At 34.2% G+C, this 20764-nt stretch overlaps 5 protein-coding genes across 10 annotated transcripts in view; 3 read left to right on the forward strand and 2 right to left on the reverse strand.

Moving 5' to 3' along the window:
• The window catches only part of LOC117160584 (protein Wnt-4), a 77591-nt gene extending 69062 nt beyond the window's left edge, over positions 1-8529 (forward strand). For both annotated transcript variants that reach the window (XM_033341427.2, XM_076617191.1), the window contains exons 5-7: positions 2597-2774; positions 3574-3805; positions 4199-8529. In XM_033341427.2, the coding sequence (XP_033197318.1) occupies positions 2597-2774; positions 3574-3805; positions 4199-4400 (612 nt within the window). In that variant the 3' untranslated portion in view covers positions 4401-8529. The remainder of the gene's footprint in view (positions 1-2596; positions 2775-3573; positions 3806-4198) is intronic.
• Positions 8303-12847, reverse strand: LOC117160582 (uncharacterized). Its single transcript, XM_033341422.2, has 4 exons — positions 11196-12847; positions 10295-10640; positions 9526-9784; positions 8303-9108 (listed from the first exon to the last, which is right to left on the reverse strand). Exons 1-4 carry the CDS (start codon positions 11603-11605, stop codon positions 8597-8599), a joined length of 1527 nt encoding a protein of 508 aa, XP_033197313.2. The 5' UTR covers positions 11606-12847; the 3' UTR covers positions 8303-8596.
• Positions 12848-12994: 147 nt separating this feature from the next.
• On the forward strand, positions 12995-15463 carry Nup62 (nucleoporin 62). 2 transcript variants are annotated; one of them, XM_033341425.2, is made up of 6 exons: positions 12995-13084; positions 13331-13426; positions 13504-14043; positions 14132-14288; positions 14367-14604; positions 14688-15463. In XM_033341425.2, the coding sequence occupies exons 2-6, from the start codon at positions 13354-13356 to the stop codon at positions 15048-15050; spliced, it is 1371 nt and encodes a 456-aa protein (XP_033197316.1). In that variant the 5' UTR covers positions 12995-13084; positions 13331-13353; the 3' UTR covers positions 15051-15463. The 2 variants fall into 2 exon arrangements, with proteins under 2 accessions (XP_033197316.1, XP_033197315.1); XM_033341424.2 differs by having other exon boundaries at positions 13043-13204.
• Positions 15115-17293, reverse strand: Hus1-like (Hus1-like checkpoint clamp component). Of its 3 annotated transcripts, none has more exons than XM_076617216.1 (3): positions 17205-17293; positions 16039-16445; positions 15115-15535 (listed from the first exon to the last, which is right to left on the reverse strand). In XM_076617216.1, the coding sequence occupies exons 2-3, from the start codon at positions 16348-16350 to the stop codon at positions 15170-15172; spliced, it is 678 nt and encodes a 225-aa protein (XP_076473331.1). In that variant the 5' UTR covers positions 16351-16445; positions 17205-17293; the 3' UTR covers positions 15115-15169. The 3 variants fall into 3 exon arrangements, with proteins under 3 accessions (XP_076473331.1, XP_033197321.1, XP_033197322.1); XM_033341430.2 differs by lacking the exon at positions 17205-17293 and adding an exon at positions 16723-17025; XM_033341431.2 differs by lacking the exon at positions 17205-17293 and adding an exon at positions 16544-16699.
• Positions 17294-17509: 216 nt separating this feature from the next.
• Positions 17510-20764, forward strand: part of Myb (proto-oncogene like protein Myb) — a 41284-nt gene continuing 38029 nt past the window's right edge. For both annotated transcript variants that reach the window (XM_076617158.1, XM_033341666.2), the window contains exon 1: positions 17510-17855. Coding sequence is in view for 1 of the 2 variants with exons in the window: in XM_033341666.2 (XP_033197557.1) it covers positions 17836-17855 (20 nt within the window). In the remaining variant the exon portion in view is untranslated. The remainder of the gene's footprint in view (positions 17856-20764) is intronic.

Below are 20764 nucleotides of genomic sequence, written 5' to 3' on the forward strand. Positions count from 1 at the left end.
ATACGTGCAGAGAGAAAAAGAGAAAGAGAGAGGGTAAGATAGAGGATAAATAGAGAGATGGGTGGAGAAAGGGGTGGAAGAAGTGGAGGGCAATTGGAGACACGATGCTCGAGGACAAATCGTGGACGAAAAAAATTGATGGGAGCGGGGTGGAGGAGCTAGAAAAAGGAAATAAATGGCGATAGAGAAAAAGAAGAGGTAAGAAAGTAAGTGAAGATAGAATTGTACCAAAGGGTGTAAAGTATGAAAATGAGAAGAAGTAAAGGTTGTAATTTAACAAGATTACAAAGATTATAAAGAAACAAGAGTGGGGAAGAGGAAAAACGGATAAGAGAAGAAAACATTATATTAGAGGTGCAAGGTATGATAGCGGAAATTGAGAAGAAATGGAAAGGGAAAAGAATTGAAAATTAGAATGATTACAGAGATTATAAAGAAAAAGACGACAAAGAGATGGAGGAATTAGGAAAGGGGAATAAATAGAGCGTGAAAAGAAACAAAGAAAATAGGCACAGAAAGTAAGCAGAATTTTGCAAAAAGAAATCTTCAGAAATTCCTATCCAAGAGAGCAGAAAATCTCCAATTCTAAAAGAAAGGAACAAGGAGAGGAAAGCGTGAGAAAAGACAACAGAGAAAAGGCGAGCGTATAGCGAGAAAAAAAGGCGGGCTAGACAGATGACCGGGGGAAAAAAAGAAGAGAAGAAGCAGCAAGAGACGGAAGGAGGGAGACACGTGCTCTCGAGGAACTCACGTGGCAGGAAGAAGAGCGGGAAGTGTCGGGAAAGTGGCGCTGCTTTTACCTTCGGGATTACCCACTCGCCCACTTCTGCGGCCTCTGGCCTTTCCCAAGTTCCGGGCACGGATTCCTTAACAAGCCCCGCTGTTCTATCCCATGGGATACCACATTTCGTCTACGGCTTCAGCCCGTTGACAGATTTCCGAGATAATGATGTTTGCCGACACTGTCGTGCCTCGAGCTTGGCTAACGAATATCGCTACCACCGTTATACCTCTCGTCGATAAGTCGTCCGTCTGTTAGTTGGCGCTTTCAGTTGGAATTTCTTACCCTCCAAACGAACAATGGCTGTTTAAGGAAAAGCGGTTTAATGCTAAATCTTAACTGGGGAAGGATTAAATGCATAAAAGCTGTCCGTTAGCAAGTTTGCAAAAGACATATCAGTGTATAAAAGTTTCTGGTGAAATAGATTTTTCTTCTTATATTCTAAAAGCGATGTCTTTTCATCTTATATTCTAAAAGCCATGTCTTTTCATCTTATATTCTAAAAGCGATGTCTTTTCATCTTATATTCTAAAAGCCATGTCTAAACAATTTTAAACAATATTGGTTATGAAGAGATGACAAGAAAAGGAAAAGTTATATGCAGACTGTGGATGTTTATGTAAATTTATATTTTTACCAAAATATTTAAACGATATAGGTTAAAACGAAATTTGCTTCATCTAGTATAAATTATAGTATGCTTTGAACATTTTATGTAATTTTCCATATCCCACTTTGCAAAATGTTGCATCGTCGAGTTTTCCATATATGCATAAAAATCCGTGGTCTATCTATATAATTAAATACTATTAGTTTTAAAATTGTTTGAAATACCGCTTTTGAAATATAAAGTGAAAAATCTACCCGACTCTATTATGCTCTCTATGCTATCCTTTGCACTCTATCACATTTACAAGTTTGTTTTAAAGAAAAATGTTATTTATGATTTTTCTAAATATAGGGAATTTTAATGGGTTCCTTTCTTCTTTAAATTCCCAATAGAAGCTCTCGTTGCTAATTGTGGCCCTTTTTGTTGATCAAGACAATTAAAAGGTTTTGAGATCATAAATGGAAAAAATTGAAATTTTCAAGTGGATGAGAAGATTACATGGAATCTTGCATTTGATAGTATACTGGTTGAGATTATTGTTTCCTTTTTCCTGTGGGTTTATCGTTGGCATCGAGAGGCAGATACATTACTAGGTCAATAGTGGTTCGAGTGGTGCTCGAACCGTCGAGTATTGCGAGTTAGTTAGATAAAAGTAGCGCTTAACGAACGAATATATATATATATGCATATATGTATAGGGAATCGGTGATCCAAGTACTGCTCGATACTGTAACGAGTGTATTGTTTCAGTTAGATGCATGAAGGGCTAGCAATCAGTTTAAAAATTGTATTTAACAAACAGATACATTTTCGATCACAGATAAGTCGACATTTTATCTTTTCTCTTTAAATAACCAAATTCTTTTTTAAAGAAATATTTCTTTTTTCCTTGTTAAGATATTCATGAAACATTTATCCCCTTAACATACTTACTAAATATGTAAATATAAAATTTCCCTAGCATTCCAATATTTTTGCATTCTATTGATTTTTTAATACTCATCACGAAAAATTCCTAAAACAAAGTAGAAAGTACCACTGCTTTATCCAAAATTTAATTACAAAATATTGCGTTACTTTCTCAAAGCTACACCTTTTGAAAGTTTACTCCAAAAATCGTGTCGACTTTTACTAAAACAATTCCTCTGCTCTAATGTCATATTAGACCTAACCTCATAACAAAACCAATTTTGTTCCTCATTCAGGACATCCACTTCGGAGAGAAATTCTCGCGAGAATGGTCTGATAGTAGCGAGGAACCCGTGAAGGAGGGTGTGCTGCACGGACCAAAAGGGCTGGCTGGCCAGCTGATGAGGAAGCATGATAGCGAATCTGGCAGGCGCGCGGTTCGCTCGAGAATGCAACGCGTGTGCAAATGCCATGGTGAGCTATTAACGTGTTATACAGATAAGGTCCTCTATCTACGCTCTTATTTTTCATTCCTCACGCTTTAACGACTTAGGATTTCACCAATCCCTTGCCTTCCCCCACTCCACATCTCGTCGTTGGTTCGCTGCGTTCATGCGTGTACAGATTCATGGGTAGAAGAATCTCTCCTGAGACCTGTTTCAGCCTCAAAGCATGCCGTGAAAAGAAGGAATGTGACGTTCGTTTTATCAATCTCGTGAAACCAGCGGCTATTCTTCCTTGTCCGTTTTTTAGAAGTTTTCATATTGATAATTAGGTTTGAAAAATGAAGAAATACCAGGATCAATAAAAATACATGTGTAGTATGATAAAGAATACTTGAGGTAGATATCAAATGTTTGTTTTAGATACTAAAACAATTAATGCGTTCTTATATAGGAAACAATGAATAGCGGGAAGTATTTGAATCACAAATTTGTGATTTACTTGTATTTCAATGTACTTTTTAAGAATAAAGGAGGTTTTCAATTGTAAGGTTAGAGAATCTTATTAGACTTGTATTAAAATATTGCTTATTGAATTTTATATGTCATAAAATACTCTGTATAAGAATTCCACAAATTCAAAACATTACTGTAGTTCTTTATGCCTTTCTGTACTCTTCAGAATCTTAATACAGAAGATGTTCCAAGTCCCTAGTAAGTTTTACCACTTTAAGTTTCTTAAAGTTCTCCATATTACATATACATACTTATAATCTTTTCTTTTTATTTTTCTAAATGTCTATTGAAACATAATTGTTTTATTGTCTTAGGAATGTCTGGGTCATGCAGCGTACGCGTCTGTTGGAGAAGACTGCCGGCATTCAGGGTGGCTGGGGCAGCGTTAGCCGCGTTGCACGAAGGAGCAGCGTTGGTACGACTGGCACAACGTGGAGGTAGAAGACCAGCGAGATTGAGGCCTGCTCGTCCAGACCTCAAACGACCTAATAAAACGGACCTAGTGTACCTTGAAGATAGTCCTGACTATTGTGAAAAAAATATCACGTGAGAAGTTGAACATTACTATTTTTTATATTATTTCTTTTATACATTTATTTTGTATATTACATTTAAAATTAAAGCACTTATTAAGTTAAAATCGTACTATAACATTTATTTTAGTTACTATTCCACTTTAGTTTACAGTAGTCACTCAGTTCTTACTACTGTAGTTCTCGTTTGAAATGCAGATGGCAGTAATATTCACGAAGGTTCAAAACCACAATATTAAAAGAAATAGCCTTCAGTGTTACCTGATTTCATACAACCCATAACTCAATTTTTGGGTCCTCAATAACAAGAACATTTACACTCAATAAAATCAATTTTAAAATACAATTTTTCATAATTGAAACCTTTTTTATTTAGAACATCTTTTCTAAATATCTCTATTTTTAGGCTCGGTATTCCCGGGACTAGAGGAAGGATATGCAATCGAACATCCCTTGGTTTGGACGGATGTCGATTACTATGCTGCGGTCGGGGATACCAGACGAGAGTCCGGGACGTGACCGAGAAATGCAATTGTCGATTCGTCTGGTGTTGTCACGTGAAGTGCGAGCTGTGTCGGCACAAACGGGAGGAGCACGTGTGCAATTAGGCGGTAAACAAAAGAAAAGATAAGAAAAGGAAAAAAGAAGAAGAAGAAGCAAAAAAAATTGCATTCCGGTCGGCCTACCTACCGAAAGGTGCTTAACGACCCTCTGCGTCGAGGCAGTTTCTCCACGATCCCTCGATACACGATGGCCCGTTCTCATGGTCGCAATGGAATCAGGGTAGAGATCGCGCATCTACCATCCCCGTGTTTTTTCTTTTTCTGATATTTGTTTCTTTTAGTTTGTATTTTTCTTTTTTTTTTTTTTTTTGTTTGTTTAAGTTAATTCAATCGAGGCCGATTTGGCTCCAGATATGGAAGTCAGTCGCGTGCCGAGTAGAGAAAAGCGCCGCGAGAGGCTACGAAGAGTAACACGTTACGTTTATAGTGCATTCTGTACCTGACAGTCAGAGTGTCGTAAGTCCACCGCGCTTCGGCAACTATCGACCTTGAGCGTATATAATGTAGTTTCCGGACGGTTAGAATGTTAAGATGTCAGGATGTATCTAAACGTGTTTACGATGTACAAAATGATACACGTGATACCTTAATATCTCTGTTGTTTTTGGTAATAGAAACGGATTAATTACACCCATCAAAAAGTCATATTGCTTTCAATTGAAAGAATTGTTACTGAGTTACTTGTGGAAGTGTTAACATATAAAAAAATCTGAACTTTGAGTAATCCTGAATTATTGAATAATCAAAAACAATTCTGAACAATCGCCGAAATATCTCTTAAGATAAACAAAATTTAGTTATTTTAGAAAGCATCATTTTTCATATTATCAAACACCATAGAGATATTTAAAATAATCCAAGCAAAATGGAACATCCTGTAGAAAGAACTTTGAAGTAAAAAAGATGCCTGTCATAAAACTGGAGTCGTCTCAGTATTAACGTTGCGACAGTGAGTCCAAGGTGTCTATGCGGTTGCACAGTTACGTGGCTTATTATATTAGTCTGGCTCTCAGGTGCACCATTATTTATGTAAATGTTAACATGTTGAGGATCGACGATGAAAAATTACCAATTCACCAATTTCCACGGATATCTAAAAATGTAACGGGAATTGGGCTCGACTATAAGAGCATATATCATGCGCGCAATAGTGCTCGTCTTATACTACAATTTACGTAATCGTAGGAAGAGCGAAATTGAACCTTTCGAAAAGGATCTTGTTTTAATCGATGAAACTACTGTGTAGCGATGAATATTTTATTCGACATTGAGAGCAGCTAAACGTATTCGCAGAGTACTGATCCTTGGCTGAAACTCAATATGTTAATAATTTACGATTTTTGCTGACGCGAGAGGGAGAGAGAGTGAGAACATGACGATAATAGAGAAGCGTGCGAGTGTTTCCGCGTGAACGAGATCGAGTGTCCGGATAAGCGAGAATCTGAACACGAGGATGAAATAGAGTAATATAGGCGAGATATTAGGCCACTCGACGACCATTCTTCCCTCTATTCCTTTCTTTCCATTTTTCAACTGTTTCCTTTCTTCCCATATTTTTGTTTTCCTCTTCTTTTCTAATTTTCTGTTCGTGCTCGCACATTTGCGTATGGCGCGAGAGTCTTATTTATATTCGAAGTAAAAACCTCCACGATGTGTAGGTATCTCATTGTATACCAATGCTCTCTAGCGCCTAGAACCACCTTGTCTTCACCTAAATACGAAGCGAATTACAGTGAGCTGCAAAAATACGCTTATGCGCTTTGCAGCCGGAAATGAAACGCTATATAGGTTATACCGAAACTTTTAAAATACTGTTCTGACTATAACGCATCCAATAACTTTTGAACATAATTTTCATATTTAACGTAACATTTCATAATTATCAATAATAAAATATGTCAAAGCCCGAATTATAAAAAAATGTTAAAGATATAACGATATAGTGACCAAACATTGAGTGGTGAGGATGGCGAAGCGACGATCTTGAGCGGCTCCCCCGAATTTGTCCAAGCTATATAGCCTCTTGGAACCATATTTTAAAAGTTCCAGCGTAACTTATGCAAGCCGTACGCGTTATGCTTTACGTCTGCAGGCGTCTAAATATGTACTTTCACGACTCACTGTACACTACTCGCAGTATGTCGGCCGCGTATCGGCGAACAATGCGAGTTACGAGGAGCGAGGCGGACTACGAAAGCGAGAGTCTACATCAGAGAAAAGAGTACAGAGAGCGGGAGAGGAGTGTAGGGAACAAATAAAGGAAAAGGAGGCCACGATAGCAACACATATCCGCTCTCGACAGTTCGCCTCGAGTCACTCGATTCGGGAACAATTCTGCCAATGACTGTACATACTGTCTCCTTACCGTTTTGTAGATTTTACGTCCACGACTGCCGCGCTGTATATAGATAAGCATATATACATACAGAACATGTATTGTTGGTGGAAGCAACATAGTGAGGTTATATAAATTGAAACATTAAACGGCGGCATTGATATTGTCGCATCTAGAATCATAGGTGTCTCATAGCGGCATCTTGAACTTCAAGTTATAAACGTGAACTGATACTTAAATGTGTGAATGTATATTCACAATTTTAGTATAATGTGCACTGTGTGAAAAGATAGTAAATTATGAAATTCTAAAATTTGCTTCTCAAATTGTATAATGTACAAAATTTGTTTAAATGTGCTACAAACGAAGAAGCAATTCTGAGTTGACATAATATATCTATGTTTTAGATTGCCGTTAGGGCTATGAAATAGACTTGTAATCACGCTATATCGCTTCTGCCAGCTATGCATGAAAACACGATCGATGTTAATTAGATTCATTGAATGCTGCATTGAGAGAGAAACTGGAGCATTTTGAAAAGAGTGATCGCTCCTGCGTTTTCCGCAGCCTCCCTCCTCTCATCTTTTATTTTTCCTTTCTTTGTTCTTTCATTTCGTTTCTTTGCTTTTTATTCATCCTCATGAAAAAACTTCCATCAGTATATTTTATTGTATTTCTTCATAGGGAGTAACGTTCTATAATATCTCATTGCGCGAAGTGGAAACTACCGTTTCGTCGCATTTCAGCCACGCTGATCTAGATGGATCACAGTCTAGTCAATTACGAAGTCCGAATTGATCATGTGTCGCGATCTCTTAATTACGATTGCTCGATGATTTTTCGCTTTTACGAGACAATTTTTTAATCTTCTTTTTTATACTAAAAACAATTTTTTATACTGAATATATGTACAGCTTTTTACTCTGTATTTTTTTCTTCTTTTTACAATGACCAATATTTTATACGAAGATCGGTTTTTTTTACACCCGTCTTACGTGACGATGATCTTTTTTTCTTAAATCTATATGAGGTAACGAATTGTTTGATGACATGTGTCGATAGCAACGATATGCGAATGTACAGGGTGTTATATTTAGATTATATCTTCGAACGATTCCGAAAATTATTCGTTGCAAGTGAAAAATGTTTCACTATTATTCTACAAAGATTATGAAGAAAACCTATTTTCATATTTTTCATTTGTTTACAAGATTTCACATATACAGATTAATCCAATGTACATCTTTCATGGATTACAAAAACAGAATAAAATGAAGACGTGAAAATAAACAATGATAACATTGAAATCTCATTTAAATCTCGACATTGAAATAATTTGAATGATATGAAATATCAATGCTTAGAATGGAACACACTGTATATTCGTTGCATGAATAAATCAATCTCTGTTTGAACGGCATAAACAAAGGCAGCTGATCTAATTAGAGGAACATGGCCTTAAAAGAGAGAGAGAGAGAGAGAGAGCGAACGAGCTAGAGAGAAAGAGAATCGAATGAACTATAAGTACTGATTCGTCCGTACGTTTCTAAGGATTTAGGCGATAACGCACACGAGCGAGCACTCGTGCAACGAGACGACATACAGAGCGCAGTATTGATAAATTGTAATTTATTTTTCTCTCCTCGTCGTTGATAATATGCTACATCATACTTTCTAGCTTTTTCCAAGCAAGCAATCAATCATCAATCAATCTTATCGATCAAGTATTCTCGTAATAGTTACATCTCTTCATTAGCAATGAGATAAACCCTAGCTCGTAACATTTGTATTTGTATGTACCTGTACTCTACGTGCATTTATATAAATACATATGCGAAACGTGTCCGTAATTATCTATCCTATCGAATCCATTTTTTTTTTCTCCTCTTTTAGATCAACCACATTTTTATCGTGTATATCTTCCCTTTGATCTTTGTGTTCTTTTAGATATGACTAAATATCTTGCTAACATACAACCTATTGTCGAAAATATTCCAACTATAATACCTACAAAGAGACCAAGGAAGAATTGGAGATCTTCATTCAAGGTCCTCGCTGGACTGATTGGAGTTAGGAAGTCTAAATTCCAATCCTTTGTCCTTGCCATGTAACGCAACCAATAGATTAACCTATCCACAGCAGGATTTATTCTATCACGAATGGTTAAAGATACTTTTCTAGCATTCTCGCGATAGTCCATGGTTTCATGAATCTGAGTCACAGTATTAGCTAGTTCTTCACCAGATGAAATATGAATCTCTTCAGCGGAACGTGCAAAGCCTAACTGAACCGCTCGTGCAGCATTTTTAAATTCGTTGGGATTTCTGGGGAAACATATGACTGGAGTTCCATGGAAAGCAGCTTCGAGGAGTTCTGTGTCTGCACAGTGACTTAATACCACTCTTGTACGTCCATAACCTGCAATAATATGATAATAATATTATCAAAATTATTTTAAAATATATTTCCCAATTAATTTACACGTGATAAAAAAAGTTAGAAAAGAAAAGATAATATCTCTCATAGGCAGACAGAAGAGTATAAGTCATTTTGGTCACTAACAACAAATTTTGCTTTGTTTATGGTTCTAATAATACAAGTCAATTTCATTTCTTTCCTGCTCTTTTATCTATGATTCTAATAGTATATCCAAAATTTAACACCTGATCTTAAGCACTTTAAATATTGTAAGTGCTTTTCTGTCAAATTAATAATCCTGGTGTATACTCTTTTAAATGATATTGTTCTTTAAAATGAAAGAGTTAAAGTAATTAGTTTTAATCAGGAACCTACTAGGATTCTATGAGGAGACTATAATTCAATGTAATCTTTTACCTATTAAATCTTGCCGATCAATTCTCGAGTGAACGAAAAGATTTTCTGGTAGAGTATTATTTGGATTTTGCCATTTCATGTTCTTCCAAACTACTGCTTGGCCCTCCCTGCCTTGAGGTAATTTCTGTGCAAGCTCCCTAATTAACGTCTCATAATTTTCATCCAGAAGAGCCACAATTGTACCCACTCGATACTCGATCAGAGCCTTGTGTAGATCGCTTTGTAATGGATGTGCCCCTCTACAGTGATGACAGCCGATCTACAATAAAGATTATTAACGGGACATTCTTCTTCGATAATTTTTAATTATACACCAAAGACAGAGATGGATATTGCGTGGTATTATTAGGGAATTACGGCGTACGTTACGTGGTAAGAAGAAAAAGAGGAAAGGTATCAAGTTACTGAACTGGGATTCGAACCTAAACCGTTCATTTTCCAAACGAGTGCACTAATCAATTAAGCCTCGCATAAGTTCAATATCATAGTGTAAGTTAAGGGAGAAGGTTATTTTAGAATCGGCGATTGCTGAATTATTAATGGCTTTTATATGTGAAATGTTCTACTTTTTAAATTCTCTAACTTTCTAATTTTCTAATTTTCTAATTTTTTAATTTGCAAATTTATTCATTTTCAAATATCGAAAACTGTTCCAAGTCCAGTTTTAGCCATTAACAACGAAACGCGCGATTAAATGTACTGGACATTGAAAAATATCTTATTAGGAGAACAGGAAACAGAATCGGAGTAAACATTTTTGATATCTCACTTCCACTATCAGCTGGGTGAGTAATGCATAATCCGAGCGTAGGATAACGTCAGCGTCCCAAAGTATAAGGCGAACATCAGCGTATAGATTATCTAAATTGAGACTGATGTCTGGCAAGTATTTTCCCACTATCCGGAGAGCATACACCGCGTACTCATCCCGAGCCGTGGAGAATATTGACCTCCTTGTAGTACTCATCCACAACCTGGTCCAAACTCCTGTATTCTGGACCGATAAGGCGGCACCAGTATATTCGAAAACATACAGTTCTTCTTCTCGATTGCGCGTCCATATCACTGGAATAGACTCAATAGCTCTTGCCCATGGAAGCAAACATCCATCGTGCCTACAAATTTATTATCTACGATATTATAATTTTCTATATTATTATTTATATAATTTTTAATTATTAAAACTAGAAAGTAATTCATAGTCTTTCTTAGAGAAATCTATAATTTAATTATCAGTTTTATTTTTAATCATTAATACTTCTTTTACTTTTAATCGAAAAATGAAAAATATTAATTTTTTTCAATTGCAATTCCTAATCGCAAAAATTAAAATTAAAGACAAGGATAACTAGAGAATACTTAAAACTTCTTGAGTCAAAAATAATTGTTTCTATGATTCTTGACTTAGAAAGCAACTACCGAAAGTAAATTATGTCTAGAATGATTAGAAAATGATATCAAAATGCAAGTAATTGGAATATACTAAAATTACAAAAATTCGATATATTTAGTACTTTTAAGCTACTACGAAATCGAAGCTACTAAATATTTAAAATGATTTTAATATAATTTTAAAAATTCTTTCGGAAACTACACGGCAATGATACAAAGTACCATCATTAATGAAATTCACTTCGATTGTAAATATATATAACAATATTGAACTATACCAAAGTGCAGGAAATACAGTGAAGGTAGGTTGAATTTCCTGTATCTTCTTCGCGATTTGTTCATCTTTTAACAAAGCTTCACAGGCTTGAATCGTTTTCTTTGTAGAATATGCAGATTTGTCAACTTCCATTCTCACTGTGAGCACTTCAACATCGATCAAAGTTTCGTAAACTTCGTCTTCGTTGGACTCCGGTATGATTAACGTTGTATCGATCCCTTGATCCGACAAAGTGTTGGCTAGTAAAGATATGTCATAGATATCTTCGAAAGCGACAACCACTGCCGATTGCGGGGGTGCAGTTAATGTGGAACCGTGAATTATATTCGCCAAATACATAAGTACGTATAACGTAATAGTTACCGACATTTTGATCGAACAATAGTAACGATCGATAAAGATTAAATCCATAAACGTTTACTTGAAAATATAATATTTTTAGTACATTAAGAAGAAAAATTGCGAAGATAGCCGTATCACATATGTAAAACCGCGTTCATTTTAATTTCGAGCAATCTTCAGTCAGTTATCGCTATATTAACCACGATTTCGAAACTGGGCCAATCATTCGCTAAAAAAAGAAAACTAAAGAATCGTCCCGGAAGTTCTTAATAAAACAATACTACTTCCTACCATCCGTTAATCTATATATGGAAACAATTAATCTTTAATAAGTCGTTAATTTCTCCAGTTTCCAAATCACTAATTCCACACCACTTTCATCTTTCGAAAACACTTATATAAATACGATATATTCATTTATTCCTCGAGTTTACAAATCACCAATTCGAGGTATTTTCTTTAGAAAACACTTCTGTTATATATACGTGTATGTTCTATATAGGCACCTTATATGTGTACAATTGATGTAATAGTTAATACAAGACACAATATAAGTTTCGATGGTCGTGTTTAATTTATTCTACAACATACACGAATCTGTACAATTTAGGTTTTGGACACCTGTTTGAAATATGTGATGTACACAAGGTACAATTTTCGCGCCTTAGATATATACTCTCACAAATTACATAAATAAACAACACTGCTTTTTTTACACGGAGTATGTAAACTTTGCGTAAAGAACGCTGGACAGTTTAGCCCGAGAAAAGATGAATATTAGGTCCACCAGTGACTGATTCTATAACACACAGAATCGCCATGAAGCGTAAACTATCGCGTGGGTCGTAAGTCGTAAGTCGTAACACGCGGCTTTCGTAAGCAAACTTTGCCTCTGAACAAGAAGAATGTTTCACACACAAAGCGGCTAAAAGTTCCTGGAAACGTACACTCTAGCTCTAGATATGAATGCGTGCACTCTATTTAGGCATGATGTGTGATATTATCATATGATGCTAATGTAGCAATTTAATTAAATCCTTTAAACACAGAATAAATATATAGCAATTATGTATTAACGTAATAAAAATTGAGATGTTGATATAGCGAGTTGAGGTTAAGCTCACTAGTAATACCGATTAAATTCTTGATGAATATAGAAGGGTTGTACAGTAGTTTTCACACACACTCTGTTCTATTTATTCACATTTTTGTACACTATAATAAATGTATCAATCTCTTATGATCAAAAAAGATTTTCTAATCTACAAATTGTATTGACTGATAATACTGTATATAGAATATTAATAATTTTTTATGGTTAATGTAATAATTTTTAAATTAATTTTTGAATGTTTTTTATTACTAACGTCCGTTGGGAAGAATATTCACAATAAATGTCTCATCACTACAATGCCATCTATTAACCTAGAATATGATAGAGTGCACTGTATCTGATTAATTTCGCTTGAATTTGCTTTATATTGGTTAGAAACTGCGAAGTGTAATTTTAAAGAGAGTTCTGTGACAAAGGATCTAAAATAGATAATTGTAAAGTATAAACCGCAGTGTATAAGTATCTTATAATAATTTATTATTTTTAGTTTAAGCATTGACTGTTTATTCCTCAAATGCTCGTATTAAAAGTCAATGACGTTTAAAACGAATAAGGTTAGCTGTAAAACTGTTTATAAAGTTTTTAAATAAAATACATAATGAATAATGCTTAACTTTCTTACAAATTTCAGCATTTTTATACGATAATTAGTAAAGTTTTAAATATGTATTATTTTATAGGTATAATAATATAAAAAATAAAAATGAGTTTCACATACAGTACTCCAAAGTCTCAACCCAGTACTACTACTCCTGCAAGCACTGTACCAACTACAAGTATATTTAATATTTTGTAGTAATCATAAAATATAATTACACCTTATTGTTCTACAATATTTTAATTCTTTTTGTAGCTTTTACGTTTGGAGTCGGTGGTGCTGGAGATGCAGCAAAACCAACGGGATTCTCGCTTACATCTACACCAGTGCAAACTAAACCTAGTGGAGTATTTGGTACTGGATTAAGTGGTACTCCTGTTCAGAGTCCTGGCTTTACTTTTGGAACACCAACTGCTGCTCCTACAACCACTGTACCTTCACAAACACCTGGTTTAACATTTAGTACTGGTACAACTGCAAGTACAGGCATAACTCCTGCAGCAACTACTGCGACAGTTCCCACAGGATTCTCTACACCAGCATCAGTTGGAAATACTTTAAGCTTTAATTTAGGAGGTACTACCACAGTGACAACAACAACAGCAGCGACCTCAGCTTTTGCATCCAAGCTACTTACTGCTGGATTTGCCTTGGGTGGTGGTGAAACTATTGTATCCACTGCTAGAACTGGCTTAACATTTGGTACACCAAATACAATAACAACAGGAACTGGGTTTACTCTTTCTGCAACACCTGTTGTAACTACTGCTATAGCTACAACCACAACAGCAACAGGTATTAGTTATTAATTTTCATAGTACATATGTATTATAATAATCCAAGTCTGTTTTATGAAAATAACCATTGTTCATTGTCCTTACAGGTTTCTCTTTAGGTGCAAGTGGCACAACATCTGCAGCCACAGGATTTACTTTCGGTACAGGGACAACTTCAACTAGCACAGCAGGATTTTCTTTAAATCAGACTGTAGCCACAGCAAGCCTCACATCTACTCAAGCATCACTGGGTACAACTACAACGTATGTCTAGTTTTTACTGTTATTTTGTAATATGAGGTTAATATAATATTTTGTTATTTACTAAATGAAACATAACAGTGTCAGTTCATCTGCGGGTACACTTCAACCTGCTTCTATAAATTCGTTTGAAGAATCCATAAATAAATGGACCTTAGAACTAGAAGAGCAAGAGAAGGTATTTGTAAATCAAGCTGAACAAGTTAACGCTTGGGATAAATTGCTTATAAGTAACGGAGAGAAAATAGTAGCACTGAATCAAGAAGTTGAAAGAGTCAAAATTGAGCAGCAGCAGTTGGAGCATGAATTGGATTATGTTGTAAGTTAATTATTATGATATATTAAATAACATATAAAATATAAACACTACAATTTTACAAATATACATAATTACAAATACAGGTTGGTCAGCAGAAAGAGTTGCAAGACTGTTTAGTACCACTAGAAAAGGAATTAGCATCTCTTTCAGTATCTGATCCAGAAAGAGAATACACATATCGTTTAGCGGAAGACCTTGATACTCAATTAAAACGAATGTCAGAAGATTTGAAGGAAATCATCGAACATTTAAATCAGGCCAATCGCACGCAAGATTCCAGCGACCCTATTGTCCAAATTGGCAAAATATTGAATGCTCATATGAACAGTTTACAGTGGTTAGATCAGCAAACAACTTTGCTGAATCAAAAGATTCAGCAGATCGATCAGATGCATCAAAATTTCAGACAAGAGAATGAACGAAACTTCAATTTAGCATATAATTAACGTTGATAGTCGAAAGTTCATTTTGTATCAATTGCCTTTATGCGTAAAAAAAACTCAAGGATGTATAAAAAATAAAGAATTTATATTGTATGAAAACAGTTTGTTAAAATTAATGCGATTCAAATAGATACAGAGGGTAAGAAATACTGTATTTTAACATAATCTGCTACATGCAGAAATAAGTTAACCATCTTGTCTTGCAGTATGTTACATTTCACGCCATCGGGATGTGTTATGTCCCAAGCTAGGAACATGAAAAACTTCTTAATATCTATAGTAGCCGATATTTTATCTTCTTGACTTTGTTGACTACAATTCCAAACTTGCAACTTTTGGAAATGTGTAGACACTGTGGCGCTGTCCGTGTCGATTTTCAATACAAACACGCCGGTTTTGTCGGCGCTTAACGTTAATTGTGGACTCATGTTTTTCATCCTTTCTACAATATGTTTTACGTGTTTAAGTTGAGGCATATCGACCGAAATCTGGAAAAAATTAAAAATAGAAAAATAAAAGTACAATGGTTACAAGAAGTACATGTTTGCACATTATTCTATTTATTATAGTAATTAAACATTAATTAACTAGATATGTTCACTTTCGTACCACTTAGTAATACTTGAACTGCTACAGAGATATGATACTATGAAAATGAAATATCAAATCTGATAAAAAACCACTTCATTGGAAAAGAAGATATTAAGTTATAAATAAGTGCAAATACTCCCTGTACTATTAAAAACTAATAACAATTAAGAAAGAACTAGACTGCGAATTTTTATGAAAATTCATATTTTTGAGAAAATAAAAAATGTTGACCTTGACAGAGCTTTATTCCACCTATCAAGTAGTATAACGGGTACTGTATTCTGAATATTTTGTAATATTTTATGAATTTTTGCACATTCAAATTTTTCGTAAATACATAAAAATTTGTAGTATAGAAGTAAGTATCATAAGTAAAATAAGCAGAAAAAATTGTTTATACATGAAATTCAGGAATATTTGGTGCTTGATGCTCGGTCCATTCGCGTCGTGGTATAACTCTGACAGGTACATCGTGCAAGCATTGTCTTGATTCCATGCTTAATGAAGGTAACTCAATTTCTATAGTGAGACACGGTTGTCGCTTATTCGTTAATTTGATTTTAACGCTTTTTGCGGTCATTCGTAAAGATCCTAGGGATCTGGCAAGCAATGTGGGATCAAATTCTAAATAAATCTCATTCTGTTCTTCAGAGACGCCATTCATAATGTATTCAGTAAAAAAATGAGTCTGACTTAGTTCAGCCCAAACCATCGATGCTCGGTCATCAGTGACACTGAAGCATAATTCATCCAACGTTAACCGCAAGGTACACTGTTTTGTTATTCGAGCGATAACATTAACGATATCTGAAATAAAATTCTATATTTTAATATTATTGTATTTCTATGAAACTAATTGATAATAAGAGGGGTTAACATTGCAATTCGATATAAATTTTTATTACGTTGCATTCGGCATAGAAATTTGTATTGGTATTGCTATTTAATCGTAGGTGTTGAAATACTTCCGGTATATAAAAAATTGCATAAGAATAAGGGCAACGTAAATATACTAATATTTATTGATATTTAATTATACACAACAATTGGAAGGTTAGAAATAGTTTCCATGATTTAAACTCACTGGTGAAATCTCTCATTGCAATTACGTCCATCATTCTACACCTGAATTTCATCCTTGATAGTATAATGTATAGTTTTTATAAGACTTAAGTATTGGATCTCTTGTCGTGTAAATAAATTTTACGCGGGAACTTGTGGTACAATAATTACATACCGATGACTATTTGACAGGCCATAATTCGACATTTTTAGTGATTACAATGTACTTATAATAATTCACTATTTACACTACATTTTGATCACAAGAAAACAATGCTCCAGATTCTACATCATTAAATATATAATTTATATTTTGTGCACAAAAATTTATATGTAAAGATCTGTATTTAATATAAAACAAAAAATTATACATATGACACGTAAACACACATAAAAAAATATGACAACAGGGCACAAATAGAATATAAAAAATCTAATTTCGTATATGTCTTATTATTTTATTTATTTCTTATATTACACAAACAAATAAAATAATTTACTTACTGTGATTACAAAAAATATAACGTTGTATTTGACCTCAAGAGCTCCAAGATTTGTGTATTAAAATTTGTACGTTATTATTAACTCCTATTTCTTCTATTACAGATACAAATAAAATAATCTAATTATATTACATATTATAATCTCAAGAAAGATAACATCGCATTCTTCTTTATCAACAAACTCCAAAATATATGTTGCTAAAATTTGTAACGTAATTTGCATGTCTCTCAACAGATGTCACTAACATACATATTTTCCGTTAATTTTCGCGCGAGAAATTACCCTAGTCGGTTCGAATGTCGAATGACCCATAATCTAGCAACGTGAGATCTAAGTTTCTCCTGTCAAGTTTTGTGTGTAAACAAAAGCAGCATATCAAACCTTACGTCCGATAGGTCGCGTCCTTTCGTTTGACGGTTCAGTTCACGAAAATTGTTCACATTTTGACATACAGTAGTCCTCGTTACGTTTTCTCCCTTGGAAGTTGCGAATCTTAGTTGTTTGGTTAAGGGTGAGTTCGGCCATGTTGTCAAGTTCGACGACTAACAGAAGTTTATCGTAATAAATCGTGTCTCGTTAACTGTGTTTCTGGAGCGGGCAGCAAGCAGCGAATCATGCAACACTGATCGACATGCGGTTTGCCAGAAAGAGGTGAGTCTCTATCTCTTTCTCGTAAAACGTGTGAACATATTTCTTATCTTTTTCTATTTCTTTCCCTTTTTAACATTCTACATAAACTTACATTTTCTATATAGAAAAATGGGTATTTAACTCGTTTAATAAATTAAATTAAATTAAATTAAATTATATCACTTGTATCTAGGTCCTGTCATATTTGCTGACATCAAGCTCCTGAGTGATTATCAATCGATTAGAAATACATCCCTATTTAAGTATGTGTTATTAACTTTGTTTTCTTCCGAGGTAGTTAACCCCGGGAGCGAAGAAACAAATTCTTGACCGCTAGAGTTACGAATTCTTGCAAAAAAGTTATTTTCGTAACAACATAGGTTCAGTGACATTTTTGTTTTGTTACAATATTCTTTATATTCAAATAATATTCGATTGCAAGAGGAGTACGAAATATTATATTTTGAAATAAATATTAAGGAATTATATAATTTAATCAATTTATCACTTATTAGCCGATCGCGGATTTTTATACAATTATACGAAGTTTAAAAATATAGAAATCTATAGAATTTATATGATATGTAGAAACATAGAAAATATCAAATATATAGCATTCTTTATAATATTAGATAAAATATAGATAAAACGAATTTCTGCTTAAGTCATACTCTTTTAATTGTATCCATGAATATATGAATTTGTATAAAAATCAATCGCTTGTTCATTACTAATAGAGGACGTCGTAAATTGTTCGAACAAGTACTTTACGACATTCGATACGTGTGTAGTTCGTATTACAGCGAGACTTTATTGTTCTCAGGAAACATGCTCCCAGTAGCCGAGTATTTAAATGATCCGCGTGTATATTTTTTCCATTATCGAACGTCTAGTCGAGGCAGGTGGTAAAACACGTGGCATGCGTAGAGAACATGCACCGGTCCCATGTTTTTTTTTCCTTGTCTTCTTTCATCTTTTAGTTACTTTTGCCATTTCTCTCTTTCTAGCTTCTACTTTTCATCTCTTTTCGTCTCTCTTGTTCACACTAGCGCGTTGTACACATTCTGTCTTCGTATTGCACGACACATCAGTACGAAGAAAACGCGTAGTACCCAAGGTTCTCACCCTAGGTCATAAGATATGTACATACGTCGAAACACAAAGACTAAGCACATTCTTTCGTCGGTTTCATCATATATGTACCTATATAAAAATCACTATTATTATTATACTATTATCAAATAATATTTAACATTTAATTATTCTAAATTCAATTTATGTATAGTGTCTGCTCTTATCAATGTATCTTAATGTATAATTAAGTCTGAAGTTATACATATTACGTAGTTAGATATCATATATTATATTGAATTGCTCGAGAAATTCGTAGTCTTTTCAAAATTGGAAAATTTCAATAAAAATCATCAATACTGTATTATTTAAGAATATGTCAAAAATGTTGAAATGATCTTATTGCCAGCTTAAATATTCACCTTCAAAAGTCTCATTGCAAAAGCCATTTGAAAGAGATACAAGTCGCCATAAAACAGAGTACAGATTAATTAATAAATTTCTAATTTTGTTCTATGAGCTTTCCAAACAACCTAGTATATTGTTATAAATTAATTTTTTTTTTCAAACCATTGATTTTGTTTTAATTCTTAAATCTTCTCGCAACATCGATCGATTATCAAAAAGTTGTTGGATCCTGTGAACGACAATTTCGAGGTTAGCCACTATCTTGCGTTGTCGAAGTTTTTGCATCGATATCGTCTTTCTCATTCACGGATCCGGTAACCCAGAAAGGTATAAGGTAACGACGGGAGTTGAGAACTCTTTTCGAAAGGGTCAGCTTTCTCTTTTCGAAAGAAAATATTCGAGAGAAACAATCGAGTGTAGATACTTGTGTACCCACATTGGCGCCACAATATTCTATGGAAAACGCGTAAAAGAATACACATTGCGTTAAGACACACTTGAGTATACGTAGAGTACACTTTGAGGTGAGCTATAGGGCTATAGGTTATTCAAATAGCGGCCATATTGCTTTTTCATGAGGAAATGTAGATACATTGTGTATACAAAATTCCCTACACCGTGTTTTCAAAAACTAACGACATATATAATGACAATATTATTATTACTAATATGTGTGATAAATAATAATGTTTAATGGTATTGATACTATAGATTAATTATTTATTAATCGTATATACTATTATCGCGATGGAGATGGGTCGTTTAAATTTGAATTTGTGTGATATCTACTTCGTTTACTTATCAAAGAAGCACTTAAGCAACAGAAAATAAAATCGTATCATTTATTTAATGTTTAACAGGCGTTGCGTATCTGACCTGGAAAGCTCTGATTAACCACAGACACGTTTCGCGCAAACTGGATCCTCCCTTCCGACATATCATCAGCTCTGGTCCCATTTCTCTATATGCATTTGCTTTGCAATAAAGGCAAAGCAACGACGAAGAGAACCGTAAAACCTACCGATAAATTCCTTCTTTAACAAGTCATTCCTGGAAAAGTCGGCCTCGAATGGGACTTCACGCTTGTTCAAACGTTCACGTTTAACCCTTTAGCGCTCGATACCTTCGCCATCTACACCTTAGGTACGGTTCTTGGATTATAACACGATATAATCTTTTCGTTTCCCATATTTTCTAGACCGAATAAAAAATACCTTAATAGGTATATAAAATCATTAAATTTTTTTTTATATTTGTTTATATATATGCATATAGTTATATATTTATTTTTATATTTACATTTTCTTTCCTTTTTAATAAGGTCAAGGATATATGTGGTTACAGTTTATATTTTTCATTGCTTTCTTTCTGAATTTTTAAAAAAATTAATATACAATAAATCAAGTAAATAACACTTGATCACGATTTTTGAGTTGTGACGAATTCAAATA

This window comes from Bombus vancouverensis, chromosome 1 (genome assembly GCF_051014615.1).
Source record: "Bombus vancouverensis nearcticus chromosome 1, iyBomVanc1_principal, whole genome shotgun sequence".
Taxonomy (NCBI): domain Eukaryota; kingdom Metazoa; phylum Arthropoda; class Insecta; order Hymenoptera; family Apidae; genus Bombus; species Bombus vancouverensis.